This window comes from Cherax quadricarinatus, chromosome 42, assembly GCF_038502225.1.
Source record: "Cherax quadricarinatus isolate ZL_2023a chromosome 42, ASM3850222v1, whole genome shotgun sequence".
In the NCBI taxonomy this organism is placed as follows: Eukaryota; Metazoa; Arthropoda; class Malacostraca; order Decapoda; family Parastacidae; genus Cherax; species Cherax quadricarinatus.
Genome location: NC_091333.1, coordinates 18747911 through 18763664, shown reverse-complemented (window position 1 = coordinate 18763664; position 15754 = coordinate 18747911). Strand labels below are relative to the sequence as shown.

The 15754-nt window shown below is 37.8% G+C and overlaps 1 protein-coding gene across 1 annotated transcript in view; it reads right to left on the bottom strand.

The window, feature by feature from the left end:
• Positions 1-879: 879 nt before the first annotated feature.
• Positions 880-15754, bottom strand: part of LOC128695668 (uncharacterized) — a 93498-nt gene continuing 78623 nt past the window's right edge. The window contains exon 9 of the mRNA XM_070093381.1: positions 880-2615. Within this exon, the coding sequence (XP_069949482.1) occupies position 2615 (1 nt within the window). The 3' untranslated portion in view covers positions 880-2614. The remainder of the gene's footprint in view (positions 2616-15754) is intronic.

Here is a 15754-nt window from a genome sequence, read left to right as displayed (position 1 = left end):
CCCACAGCCACAGTATGAAAGTCAGATTGAGAGAATGAAAATAATCAAGGAAGATAAAAAGATGCACTGGAAAGAGGAGACTTGAAGCAAGTGGGCAAAAACAAAACTTTTGCTCTGATGACAATTTGGACAGAGGTTGAAAATGACAGGCATATAGAAAATCTACAAAATTAACCCTTAAACGGTCCAAACATATATATACATTCACTCGCATAGCGCCCCAAATTTTTTGAGGAAAAAAAATCTTTTCTTTTAAAAGGAAAAAAGAGCATATGGTACCAAGGCATCCCCAATTATTTTAATATGGCGCACAGTGAGTGCGCACACCCATTCTCTCATGTCTAGGTGACTCAGGCTTATTGTGGCAATGTTGAATGAATGACAAAGAAAACGTATATATACGTTTGGGGCGCTACGCGCATGAACGTATATATACATTTGGACCGTTTAAGGGTTAAGTATAGTGGGGTTTAAAGTGATGGATATAAAGCCATCATGTAAAGGAAAATTGTAGGATTACAGAAGGAATAAGTTCTATGATGGCATAAAAGGGATACAAGAAGTTACAGAACTACACACAAATAAGCTGACCTGAAGACACCTTTCATCATTGCCATTACCTTAGAGTTCTGGAGAAACAAGACACCAGATATGGTAATTAATTGTTATGCCTCTATATCTTATTTGGTAACATGAATATCACTAGTATTTGAACTAAGCAAAAATCATCCATGCCACAGTTAGAACAGCCAACATTATTTGTATAGTCTTTCAAGGTAATTCTCTATGTTTTATGATAGTAAATACCACTGACTAATGATTGGAGTTTACCATGTCCTCTAACCAACCTTATGGAATTTTATAAAATAAAACTTGTGGTAATTTAATAGCCATTTACAACATAGGACATAAAAACGGTTGTAAAGACAGATGGTGTGGGAATACCAACAAATTGCATATGACAGGGACACAAATGTTAATTAAATTTATTTAAGAAATTTTGTCTATAAAACAGGCTTACTGTGCATGTATCTCATGTATCAAAAATCCCTCCTACAAGGAGAGACTGAGAGCACTAAATCTGCACTCACTGGAAAGGCATAGAATTAGAGGAATACAACTGAAGAGTATAAATGGAAGACAGGAATAAATAAAGGGATATAAATGTGTTAAAAATATCTATACAAAAGCAATGGATTGATAATGGAGCTAGGTTAAGTGGAACAAACTCCCAAATAGTGTCATTAAAGCTAAAACATTGGGTAGCTTAAAAATTAAGTTAAACAAGTACATGAGTGGGTGTGGGTGTGAACTGGACCTGCCAAGCATGAGCCAGTAGGTCTGCTGCAGTGCTCCTCATTTCTTAGGCTTTTATAAAGTTTCCTATTACTCATTGTGTCTATCAATTACATAAAACAGTGATTGTCATTAATGCAACAGTAAGATAGTAGTGTTAATAAGTCATATTCATTTTCAAAAGTACAAATTGAAAACTTAGCCTCTTCAGATTTTTTCTAATTTGTGCAGTACCACAGATGGCAAAATTCCTGAAATGTTAACCCTGTGTATGAGGGGCGGCAAGGTAATACATAAGTATAGGTAACCTCTTCTCAATAAAACCTCTATTATTGTTTTACATATTGCCTTTCATAATTTTAAAATAATGCTTAAAGTTAATGAAATTCAAATATTAAAAGAGGAAATAATTACCTTTTATTAACAAAAAAAAAAAAGTGTTTTATTCTCAAATGTGAAGTCTGCCTATAAATTTAATTATACTTATTTCCATAAAGTTTGAGAGGTATTCCCTCAAGGAAAATAGCTCATCTTATTCTTCTCAATAATGAAGTGACCAAACCAGTGCACACACAACACATTGCAAATTCATCAAATCTGAAACTGGACACATTTGTCTGTCAACTAATTTTTACAACACTTGTAATTTCTTTTAATGTACAGTACACCAATACATGTAAAAGTCAAGCAAATCAATTTTTTAATGTAAATAAATAATTATTGGTACAGTACCTTTCTTCTCAAATATAATAAACTAATTTTCACAGCATGTTGACCCCATGTAGCAGCATTGGAATACACAGTACATGTATGCCTACCTGGACTGGCTATACACCAAACCAGTTTTTAAATTTTTTGCTGTCTCATCTATACCTTATTTCTAGTACAGCATTCAAACTCGTCTCAAAAGTATTTCTAAATATTAATTATGATGACTGAATATAATGTGTTATTTTAGCAGCATTATCCCAATCAAAAATTTATAAAAAACTGGTTTTTCTGTCCCCATTTACAAAAGCTTAGTTTAGGTCCAAGACTGGATCACAGGTTAATGATCACTGCAACTCTTAATAGATAATAACAGGAAAGAGAAGAATGGATCACGTGAATAAAAATCATAGAGAATTTCATTAAGAAGAGTATGCAGCATGTGTATAAATGGTTTTCTAAACCATTTATACAAATGCAGCTAAAATATTTTTCACTCCAGCTTGTGATTATACCGAAAGACTCAACGATGGTCTGCCTTTAATCATATTCTTGATAAACAGCTTAACTGAAGGTTGCTACACTTGGTGCTGTCAACAGCATGCTCAACCCTGTAATTTTGGACATCTGATAATCACAGAGGAATATAATGTACAAGTGTTCTAGAGACAAAACAACTCCTACAGATAAAAACATTATAAATCTCTTAATATACAGAATAAAGAAGTGAATACAGTCAAATCCCATTAATCTGAAATCTTTGGGGGTTAAGTGAATTTCAGCATAAGAGAAATTTTGTGTAAAAAATGAAACAAACTTAGTATGTAATAACAATAATAATAATATTAATAATACTGTAATAATAATGCAGTACTTACAACTGGCTGTATAACATTCTGAATGTATGTATGTACAGTGGAACTTCGGATATCGGACACTCTGGATATCGGCCAATTCGGTTTTCGCCCACTTTTTTTGGCCGAAATTCTATCCCGGTTATTGGCCATTATTTTGGAGATTGGCAGTATTGAACGCATCCACCTCCCGCTCTGCAGTGTTCGTGATTCTGTCAGGCTGTGTCTCTGGGCGAGTGAGGAAGATTCTGTGCGTTCATCCAAACATTTCGCTATAATCCATTGTTTTTTTGTGGTTATTGATTGAGTGCAACTGTGAAATAAGCCACCATGGGCCCAAAGAAAGTTCCCAGTGCCAGCCCTTTGGTGAAGATAGAATTCAAAAAAGAACTCCTAGCAAAGTACAAAAGTGAAGGAGGAAGAGAGAGAGGAGAATGTGCCTTCTTCAGCAATTCAGTGATTCTACGACATGTATGATACTAAAGCAGCAGGAGTCAATAAAGGCAATAGCGCCACCCAGCAATAAAGTGTAGCATTAACCCTTTGAGGGTCGACAGGCCCTCTCCGAAACTCGTTCTCAGGGTCGGCCAAATTTCAAAAAAAAAAAAAAATTATTTTTTCTTATGAAAAAATAGTTTTTTTTTCTGAACATTATAGGATAAACAAAAAAAATTTACCATCAATACTTACGGAGATATGGATGCATGAAGTTTGCAGAAAATGAGCCGCGTATGGCAACAGTGGCGACTGCCGCTCACCCGGTAAACTTTAGTTTACTTGTATTTGAAGGTTTGTTGTTTTTTCACTATTTTATTTTTTCACATAACTTATGTGGCCTATGAGACCAAAGTAAGGTGCAATGTACATATATACACTCGTTGTATACAACACAATAAGCACACAAACATAATTATCAATATATTGTTTACAAAACTTGTTTACAAAAACAAACAATACAAAACATTGTTTATTATTATTGTTCTATAATATATATACCAATATACAGTCACTGAACATATTCCTATTAGTTCTGCAGCTTGTGGAACTCTGAAACATGGTGTCATACACAATGGTGTTTTATCTTTCTCCCTCATTCTATCTCTTTCAATCTGTCTCTCTCTTTCTATCTGTCTGCCTATCTCTGTCTCACAGGTACACATAAATACAAGTATACATAGTATAAATTACCTAGGATAACCCAAGAAATCCAGACAAAGTGCTATACTCTGCTTGAAGATGTGAGTAAAAGTGATGACACAGTCTTGTGGCTCTCTGAGACAGAGAGCTAGACGGATAGACAGATAGACAGGGAGCTTGACAGACAGACAAATAGACAGACAGAAATGTTAGTGTACCAGTACCAGTGTACTAGTGTTCCACCCTCCTCCTCCTCCTCTTCCTCTTCCCCCTACTCTTCCTCTTCCTCCTACTCTTCCTCTTCCTCCTCCTCCTCTTCTTCCTCTTCCTCCTACTCTTCCTCTTCCTCCTACTCTTCCTCCTCCTCCTCCTCTTCCTCTTCCTCCTCTTCCCCCTAATCTTCCTCCTACTATTCCTCTTCCTCCTCCTCTTCCTCTTATTCCTCTTCCTCCTACTCTTCCTCTTCCTCCTCCACCTCTTCCTCCTCCTCTTCTTCCTCTTCCCCCTACTCTTCCTCCTTCTCCTTCTCCTCCATAGTGTAAATTACCAGGAGTCGGCAGCTGTCAAAATGACATATTGTCTCATTACTCACTCCCCCCTCCCGCCTGTCAAAACAATGGGGTCGGATGCTGCTTCCCTTCCTCCATTCTATCTAATTATCTTTCTCCCTCATTCTATCTGTCTTTTTATCTCTGTCTCACAGGTACACATAAATACAAGTATACATAGTATAAATTACCTAGGATAACCCAAGAAACCCAGACAAAGTGCTATACTCTGCTTGAAGATGTGAGTAAAAGTGATGACACAGTCTTGTGGCTCTCTGAGACAGAGAGCTAGACGGATAGACAGGGAGCTTGACAGACAGGCAAATAGACAGACAGAAATGTTAGTATACCAGCAAAAACAAAGGGAGGGAGATGTTTATCTCATCTTTTGGCATCAGCTCTACCCTCATTTACCCTCATCAAACGTCAGCACTTATCAGATGTTATCTCCCCTTATCTTGTTACTGTCATGGGTGAACATTTATTACCTATTATTATTATTATGTATTATTATTATTATTATGTATTATTATTATTATGTATTATTGTTATCATTACGTATTCTTCTTCCTCCTCCTCCTCCTCTTCTTCTTCTTCCTCCTCCTCCTCCTCCTCTTCTTCCTCCTCCTCCTCCTCTTCTTCTTCCTCCTCCTCCTCCTCCTCTGCCTCCTCCTCCTCTTGCCTCCTCCTCCTCTTGCCTCCTCCTCCTCTTGCCTCCTCCTCCTCTTGCCTCCTCCTCCTCTTGCCTCCTCCTCCTCTTGCCTCCTCCTCCTCTTGCCTCCTCCTCCTCTGCCTCCTCCTCCTCTCCTCCTCCTCCTCCTCCATTCTTGGAACAAGTTTGAAGAGCTTGTAGTTCATAATCACTATCACTATCATCACCAATGCTCACATCTGAGTCTGGGATTTTGGAAAATAGGAGTTTCCTCTTTGATTCTGGTACAACTGAACGTGAACAAGATGGCCCAGCACCAGAGGTGGAAGGCTGTGGGTTGTCTGGGTTTTCCTCACTATTACCCATATTATGGTCATTAGTTTCGGTCAAAACCTCACCAGAACCTTGAAACTCATCTTCACTGTCACTTCCATCTGTATTAGAACTGTCACTGGGGAACAAAAGTGTCCCAATTCGCCGAGGAGTGAGGAACTTCTTACCACAGGGCACGGTGGAAATTGTGTACTATGATGGCATTCCCACAATGCACCACTGGGTCCCAGATTTTTTTCCTACTGCGCACACCCACCACACAGACCCATTCTCTCACATCTAGGCTTATCAGCCTTTTCCTGTGAGATTTGAGGCCGCTAGAATTTATGCGTACTAGTACGACAAAAACCCCTACGCGTAAGACGTACTAGTACGACCAAAACCCTCAAAGGGTTAACAGTGTAGTAAGTTAATCGATTAAGTGATAGAAAAAGGACGACACGAAATTGACTCCAATGTTGTTGGAGGTGTGTAGGACCACTGATAATATGCTGCCCTGTGTATCTTCCACCGCCCTAAACCAATGCCAGCATCTCCTCCAAAGTGTAAATATTTCTTATTTATAGTGTAAATATTTCTTATTTATAAATTACGTACATTGTTTCAGTGTGAACAGTGGTGGTGGCCTCTGCTGCCGCCACCATCACCACTATATGTACAGCTTATGCTGTACATATAGTAATGACATATTTTATTCATTCTAGAGTATATATCATGTTTCTATGTTATTAATATTGTTTATTATGTCATATCAGATGAATTGTGATAGATAAATAAGCCACAGAGTTGATAATAGCATCATGTTTAAGTATTTTGTCCTGTCTCCAAACGATAAATTTGTCTCCTTCTCCGCTCCTTGCTGTTTTGCATACACCAACAAGACTCTTCAATAAGGGTAAAAGTGATTTAAATGTTCATTTATCCATTTCATTAGTCATTTTATTTACGTCTCATTGTTTTGTGTATGTAAAACTATAGTAAATCTTTAAAAAATGTATTTTTTGTTAATTTTTTTGGATGTCTGGAATGGATTAACTGTATTCACATTAATTCTTATGGTTTTAGGCCAACCTTCTGGAACAGATTATGGCCAATAACCGAGGGTCCACTGTATGTATATGTATATGTGTGTGTGTGTGTATATATATATATATATATATATATGTGTATATATATATATATATATCTATATATATATATATATATATCTATATATATATATCTATATCTATATATATATATATATATATCTATATATATATATATATATATATATCTATATATATATATCTATATATATATATCTATATATATATATCTATATATATATATCTATATATATATATCTATATATATATATATATATATCTATATATATATATCTATATATATATATCTATATATATATATATATATATATATATATATATATATATATATATATATATATATATATATATATATATATATATATATATACAGTGGACCCCCGGTTTTCGTAATTAATCCGTTCCACAGAGAATGACTAAACCTGAATCTGACAAATTCCAAATTAATTTTCCCATAAGAAATAATGGAAATCCAATTAATTCGTTCCCGACACACAAAAGTATTAAAAAAAAATTTTTTTTTACATGAAATATACATTTCCCTACACAGAAAACAATGAGACATGCAGAATAAAACAATACTAAAATGACACTTACTTTTATTGAAGACTTATTGATGAGTGATGAGACGGGAGGGGAGAGGATGGAGGTGTACTATTATTTGGAAGGGGAGTCCCCTTCCATAAAGACTTCAGGTACCAAGTCCTTTTCCGGGGTTACTTTCCTTCTTTGTTTTTTAATGCCATCAGGACCAACTTGAGAGTCACTGGACCCCTGTCGCTCAGAAAAGTGTTCCAGAGACGTCTGTATCTGGCGTTTCTTAAAACTTCCCTAAAATGGGACACAACATTGTCATTCTACATGTTGCCAACACAGCCTGCAACAGCTTTGTCAGGGTGATGTTCATCCATAAATGTTTGCACCTTTGTCAACATTGTACAAATCTTAATCTTTGAAGTAGGCACCTTCCCCCATCTCTCTTCCTCCTCCTCCTCTGAAGCAGTTTCCTGAGCTGTGGTCTGTTGCTGTTGCAAATGAAGCTCTTGCAGCTCTGTAGTGGTTAGCTCTTCATCGTCGTCCTCCACCAACTCTCCCACATCCTCGAAACTCACATCCAACACCATGGAATTCCCCAATGCCACAATACTTTCCACAACTGGCATCGGCTCCTCAGGGTCAGCCCAAAACCCTTCAAAATCCCTCTCTTGTACACATTCTGGCCACAATTTTCTCCAAGCAGAGTTCAAAGTCCTGGAAGCCACTCCCTCCCAAGCCTTACCTATAAGGTTTATGCAATGGAGGATACTGAAGTGATCTTTCCAGAACTCTCTTAGGGTCAATTCAGTGTCTGAGGTCACTTCAAAGCACTTCTGAAACACTGCTTTGGTGTACAGTTTTTTAAAATTTAAAAGGACCTGCTGGTTCATGGGCTGGAGGAGAGGAGTGGTATTAGGGGGCAAGAACTTCACTTTGATGAAACGAAACTCCTGCACCATCTGCTCTTCCAAGTCTGGAGGATAAGCAGGAGCATTGTCCATGACCAGGAGGCACTTGAGTTCCAATTTATTTTCCAGGAGGTATTTCTTCACACTGGGGCCAAATACATCATTGAACTAATCAAGGAAAATGTCCCTCGTGACCCATGCCTTACTGTTAGCCTTCCACATCACACAATTTACTCTTGACGACACTGTTTTTCTTGAACACTCTGGGATTTTCAGAGTGATACACCAGTAAAGGTTTCACTTTGAAATCCCCACTAGTATTACTACAAAACATGAGAGTTAGCCTGTTTTTCATAGGCTCATGTCCTGGGAGTGCCTTTTCCTCCTGCATGATGTAGGTCCTCTTTGGCATTTTCTTCCAAAAGAGCCCTGTTTCATCACAAATGAACACTTGTTGGGGTTTGAATTTTTCAGCCTCAATGTACCCCTTGAATTCCTGAACATATTTTTCAGCCACTTTTTTGTCAGAACTGGCAACCTCACCATGCCTTATCACACTGCGTATGTCACTACAATTCTTAAATCTCTCAAACCAGCCTTTGCTGGCCTTAAATTCACCAATATCAGCACTAGTTCCAGGCATTTTCTTTACGAGATCGTGCAACTGCCTTGCCTTTTCACAAATTATTGACTGCATAACACTATCTCCTGATAATTGTTTCTTGTTGATCCACACCAACAACAATGTCTCCACATCATTCAGTGTTTGCGATCTCTGTTTTGTAAGCATATTTGCACCTTTTGCAATAACCGCTTCCTTGATTTCCTTTCCCTTGGCCACGATAGAAGCGATGGTTGTATGGGGTTTGTTATGCAACCTGGCCAGCTCGGCGACACGCAGTCCACTTTCATATTTTGCAATGATGTCTTTCTTGAATTCTATAGTGTTTCTCACCCTCTTACCAAAGGGCTAGCACTAGAGGCTTTCTTTGGGCCCATGGTGGCTTATTTAACAGTTATAAGCACTAAAAAGAATGGAATAATACAAAATGTATCGTATGAATGCGTGGGATCATCCTCACTGGCTGATAAACAATGGTACACTGGCAGTAAATGGTGTGTCAGGCCACTCGGGCCATGCGGACATGTTCAGGACAAATGACTAATACCGAGTTCAATGATGATCACCGAGCCAATATTTTGACGAAAAAAAAGTTACTTATTACGAAATACGACAGCGACGTAATCCAGGGGTCCACTGTATGTATATATGTATATATATATATACATATGTATGTATATATATGAGTGGAACCCAGAGTGTCGAACGCATCGACTATCGAACGCTTCAAGTTTCGACCACTTTTTTTGCACCAATTTTGTTCCGAGTATCGAACGTGCCCCGTGTTTCAAACCATGTACCAGACCTGTCCACCTGCCCCGTGTCTGCGCGCTTCCCTGCACAAGTGTCATGAGTCAGTTTGGCTTTGTTTCTTGAGTGAATATTACATTATATACTAGGCATTTAAAGTGCCCTAGAGTGATAAAATGCACATAAAGTACACTCATTACTTACCTTAAAATATTTGTAAAATATAGGGTGCAAGGTGAATAGTAAGGTAGGTATCAAAGTGTGGTAGGTATGTAACCCCCATGTTCGCGAGTTTTGTACACAAACCAGTTGTTGTTGATACCAGCCTGGACATGAATAGTTTTTGTTCATTTCAAGTCGACTGGAAAAACATCTCATATTTATGTTAATTTATATGTTTATATGCTACGTAGAGTGTTTATTATACACTTTTGAAAAAATATCATAGATGGATTAAGTAAAATGTCCATACTAACATTTATAACGACATTTAATGCACCTCAGAGTGATTATTATTATTAATATGGCATCTTCATGACTAATAACACACTCTCAATGATTTTAATGTGTTCCTGCATGCCAGCACAGGCACAAGTTCTGGAGTTTAAAGCCTATCTTCTGCAAGGTATGTAAACAGTGTACGTACACCATTTCATTTCTACATTATAGTTTTCTTATGAAAGAAGTGATCTAATGCAGTTAGCATTACAAACTCCATTTTCTCTTATACTAACACGTCTGAAGAATGGGAAGACGTTTTCATAGCTGGAGCAAGAATGCCCGTGACTGCGTCCTCCCCCACCACCACATACGTAGTGACATACATATTTTATTCATTCTAGTGTGTATCAGGTTTTTATGTTATTTATATTATTTATTATGTCATGTTAGATGAATTGCGATAGATAAATAAGCCGTAGAGTTGATAATAGTGTCATATTGAAGTACTATTTTGTCATGCCTCCTAACAGCAGTAACGAATTAATTGGATTTACATTATTTCTTATGGTATATATTTTTTTTTTTTTCAACAAGTCAGTCGTCTCCCCCCGAGGCAGGGTGACCCAAAAAATAAAGAAAATCCCCAAAAAGAAAATACTTTCATCATCATTCAACACTTTCACCACACTCACACATTATCACTGCTTTTGCAGAGGTGCTCAGAATACAACAGCTTAGAAGCATATACGTATAAAGATACACAACATATCCCTCCAAACTGCCAATATCCCAAACCGCTCCTTTAAAGTGCAGGCATTGTACTTCCCATTTCCAGGACTCAAGTCCGACTATATGAAAATAACTGGTTTCCCTGAATCCCTTCACTAAATATTACCCTGCTCACACTCCAACAGATCATCAGGTCCCAAGTATCATTCGTCTCCATTCACTCCTATCTAACACGCTCAGGCACGCTTGCTGGAAGTCCAAGCCCCTCGCCCACAAAACCTCCTTTACCCCCTCTTTCCAACCCTTTCGAGGACGACCCCTACCCCTCTTTCCTTCCCCTATAGATTTATATGCTTTCCATGTCATTCTACTTTGATCCATTCTCTCTAAATGACCAAACCACCTCAACAACCCCTCTTCTGCCCTCTCACTAATGCTTTTATTAACTCCACACCTTCTCCTAATTTCCACACTCCGAATTTTCTGCATAATATTTACACCACACATTGCCCTTAGACAGGACATCTCCACTGCCTCCAACCGTCTCCTCGCTGCTGCATTTACCACCCAAGCTTCACATCCATATAAGAGTGTTGGTACTACTATACTTTCATACATTCCCTTCTTTGCCTCCATAGATAACGTTTTTTGACTCCACATATACCTCAACGCACCACTCACCTTTTTTCCCTCATCAATTCTATGATTAACCTCATCCTTCATAAATCCATCCGCCGACACGTCAACTCCCAAGTATCTGAAAACATTCACTTCTTCCATACTCCTCCTCCCCAATTTGATATCCAATTTTTCTTTATCTAAATCATTTGATACCCTCATCACCTTACTCTTTTCTATGTTCACTTTCAACTTTCTACCTTTACACACATTCTCAAACTCATCCACTAACCTTTGCAATTTTTCTTTAGAATCTCCCATAAGCACAGTATCATCAGCAAAAAGTAACTGTGTCAATTCCCATTTTGAATTTGATTCCCCATAATTTAATCCCACCCCTCTCCCGAACACCCTATATATGGTATATATTTTTTTTTTTTTTTTTTTTTTTTTTCAACAAGTCGGCCGTCTCCCACCGAGGCAGGGTGACCCAAAAAAGAAAGAAAATCCCCAAAAAGAAAATACTTTCATCATCATTCAACACTTTCACCACACTCGCACATTATCACTGTTTTTGCAGAGGTGCTCAGAATACAACAGTCTAGAAGCATACACATATAAAGATACACAACATATCCCTCCAAACTGCCAATATCCCAAACCCCTCCTTTAAAGTGCAGGCATTGTACTTCCCATTTCCAGGACTCAAGTCCGACTATATGAAAATAACCGGTTTCCCTGAATCCCTTCACTAAATATTACCCTGCTCACACTCCAACAGATCGTCAGGTCCCAAGTACCATTCGTCTCCATTCACTCCTATCTAACACGCTCACGCACGCTTGCTGGAAGTCCAAGCCCCTTACCCACAAAACCTCCTTTACCCCCTCTCTCCAACCCTTTCGATATATATATATATATATATATATATATATATATATATATATATATATATATATATATATATATATATATATATATATATATATACCACTGTGTATATATATATACATGTATATATATATATATACACCTACCATCCGACTTACGACCGAGTTCGGTTCCGAGAAACCGGTCCTAAGTCGAAATGGACGTAAGTCGAACTTTACTACTGAATATCAACATCACATTTTTGTAATGACTATTTTATTGTTTTATTTTGGTATTTTATGTTTTACTTTACTTTTTATGCTGTTAGTACTGTATTTTATACTGTAAGGTTTAGGATAAACACTGTGTACAACACAAATAGTTGTTTATTTCCCAGAAATTTGGCAAAAAAAAAAAAACGGTCGTAAGTCAAGTGGTCATAAGTAGAGCAGGTCGTAAGTCGGATGGTAGGTGTATATATAATTTATTTATTTATTTCAACAAGTTGGCCGTCTCCCACCGAGGCAGGGTGACCCAAAAAGAGGGAAAAATCCCCAAAAAGAAAATATTTTCATCATCATTCAACACTTTCACCTCACTCATACATAATCACTATTTTTGCAGAGGCACCCAGATACAACAGTTTAGAAGAATAGACAATGGACCCTCAACCAACGATATTAATCCGTTCCTGAGAGCTCATCGTTAGTCGAAATTATAGTTAATCGAGTTAATTTTCCCCATAAGAAATAATGGAAATCAAATTAATCCGTTCCTGACACCCCAAAGTATTGAAAAAAAAAAAAATTTTACCACATGAAATATTAATTTTAACACACACAAACTGAAGAAGGCATGTACAATTACATGACACTTACCTTTATTGAAGATCTGGTGATGATTGATGGGATGGGAGGAAGGGAGTGTGTGGATGGCGTTAGTGTTTAGAAGGGGAATCCCATTCCATTAGGACTTAAGGTGTCAAGTCCTTTTCCGGGGTTACTTCCCTTCTTCTTTTAATGCCACTAGGACCAGCTTGAGAGTCACTGGACCTCTGTCGCACAATATATCTGTCCATAGAGCTCTGTACCTCCCGTTCCTTTACGATTTGTCTAAAATGGGCCACAACATTGTCATTGTAATAGTCACCAGCATGGCTTGCAATAGCTGTGTTAGGGCGATTTTCATTCATAAAGGTTTGCAGTTCAACCCACTTTGCACACATTTCCTTAATCTTTGAAGTAGGCACAATGGATTCCACAACTGGCATAGGCATCTCAGGGTTAGCCCCAAACCCTTCAAAATCTTTCTTAATTTCCATACTAATTCTCACCCTTTTTATCACAGGGATAGCACTAGAAGCTTTCTTGGGGCCCATGGTGACTTATTTTGCAGGTGCAATCACTAAAAACGCTGTGATAATATGAAATGTTCCAATTGTATGTTTGGATGCGACCGCGGTGGCTGGCTTGTAAACACTGCGCAGGCCACACGTGGACACGTCTCGAACGGAACGAATCACGTTGGTTGATTTTTTTAGCGCTTGTCGAGGCAAAATTTTTGCGTTAAAATGTATCGCTAGTCGGATTTAACGTTATACGATGCCATCGTTGGTCGAGGGTCAACTGTATAAAGAAAAAGGAAGATACTCCAGAGATTCATCCATGTAGTGTGAACACCACAACAGTGAAATAATCTAAAATGTTACATATCCCTCCAAACTGTCAATATCCCAAACCCCTCCTTTAACCCTTTGACTGTTTTGGTCGTATATATACGTCTTACGAGGCACCGTGTTTGACGTACATATACTCATAAATTCTAGCGGCTTCAAATCAAGCAGGAGAAAGCTGGTAGGCCCACATGTAAGAGAATGGGTATGTGTGGTCAGTGTGCACCATATAAAAAAAATCCTGGAGCATGCAGTGCGTAATGAGAAAAAAAAATCCGACCATTTTTTTTAATTAAAATGCTGACTTTGTGGTCTATTTTCGTATAGTATTTATGGTTGTATTCTCGTTTTCTTGGTCTCGTTTGATAGAATGGAAAACTTATTATAGAAATAGAGGTGATTTTGATTGGTTTTACTATAAAAATAACCTGGAAATGGAGCTCAAAGTAGGGAAAATGTTTGATTTTTGCCGGTTCAAAAGTAAACAAATGATGTCATTGTCCAATAAATGTCTAACTAGCCATTCTAATATGCAGTCATGAATGGGTTGACATTATTTGTACAATTATTACAGTATTGCAGTAGTATGCATAACAGTAAATCTTCTATTTTTTGTTTGAATAAAAATTCAAAATAGAAAGCAAGAGTAATATGAGAGGGGCCTGGAGACATGATTGATGAACAAAGAAAATGTTATTTTAGAGCCAGGAATGTCTGCATTGTTCATTCAGGACCTTATTTTGAAATTGTCATATTTTTTAATTTTCGTGAAATTGGCCAAATTGCAAATTTCTGACCACGTTATTGGGTAGTTGAAATCGGTAAATGGGCAGTTTCTTGTACTCAATCGATAGAAAAAACGGTGTTCTAAAAAAATAGCTATGAGTTTGGTCGACTGGAACAATGGAATTAGCCGAAAGTAGGCGTCAAAGTGGGCGAAATCGCCAATTTGTAAATATCGCCGAGGTCACTAACTTCGCAAGAACGTAATTCCGTCAGTTTTCCATCAAATTTCTCTATCATTTCATAAGAAAAAATAATTTTTTTTTTTTTAAATTTTGTGACACCAGGAGACACCTCAGGATTGGGGGTTGCGGCAGTCAAGGGGTTAAAGTGCAGGCACTGTACTTCCCATTTCCAGTACTCAGGTCTGACTATATAAAAATAAGCGGTTTCCCTGAATCCCTTCACTAAATATTACCCTGCTCACACTCCAACAGCTCGTCAGGTCCCAATAACCATTCGTCTCCACTCACTCCTAACATGCGCACGCCCGCTTGCTGGAAGTCCAAGCCCACAATCCACAAAACCCCCTTTTAACTCGCCTCCAACCTTTTCAAGGACGACTCCTACCCTGCCTTCCTTTGCCTACAGATTTATAAGCTCTCCATGTCATTCTACTTTGATCCATTCTCTCTAAATGACCAAAACACCTCAACAACCCCTCTTCAGCCCTCTGACTAATACTTTTATTAACTCCACACCTTCTCCTAATTTCCATACTCCGAATTTTCTGAATAATATTTGCACCACACATTGCTCTTAGACAGAACATCTCCACTGCCTCCAATCGCTTCCTCGCTGCAGCATTTACAACCCAAGCTTCACACCCATATAAGAGTGTTTATACCACTATACTTTCATACATTCCCTTCTTTGCCTCTACAGATAAAGTTTTTTGTCTTCACATATACCTCAATGCACCACTCACCTTTTCTCCTTCGTCAATTGTATGATTAACCTCATCCCTCATAAACCCATCCGCTGACACGTCAACTCCCAAATATCTAAAAACTTTCACTTCTTCCATACTCCCTCTCCCCAATGTGATATCCAATTTTTCTTTATCTAAATCATTTGATACCCTCATCACCTTATTCTGTATTTTATATATATACAGCGGACCCTCATTTTTCATAAGGTTCGAAACTCATAATTTTTGGAAATCTTAACGTTTTTTATCAAAACAT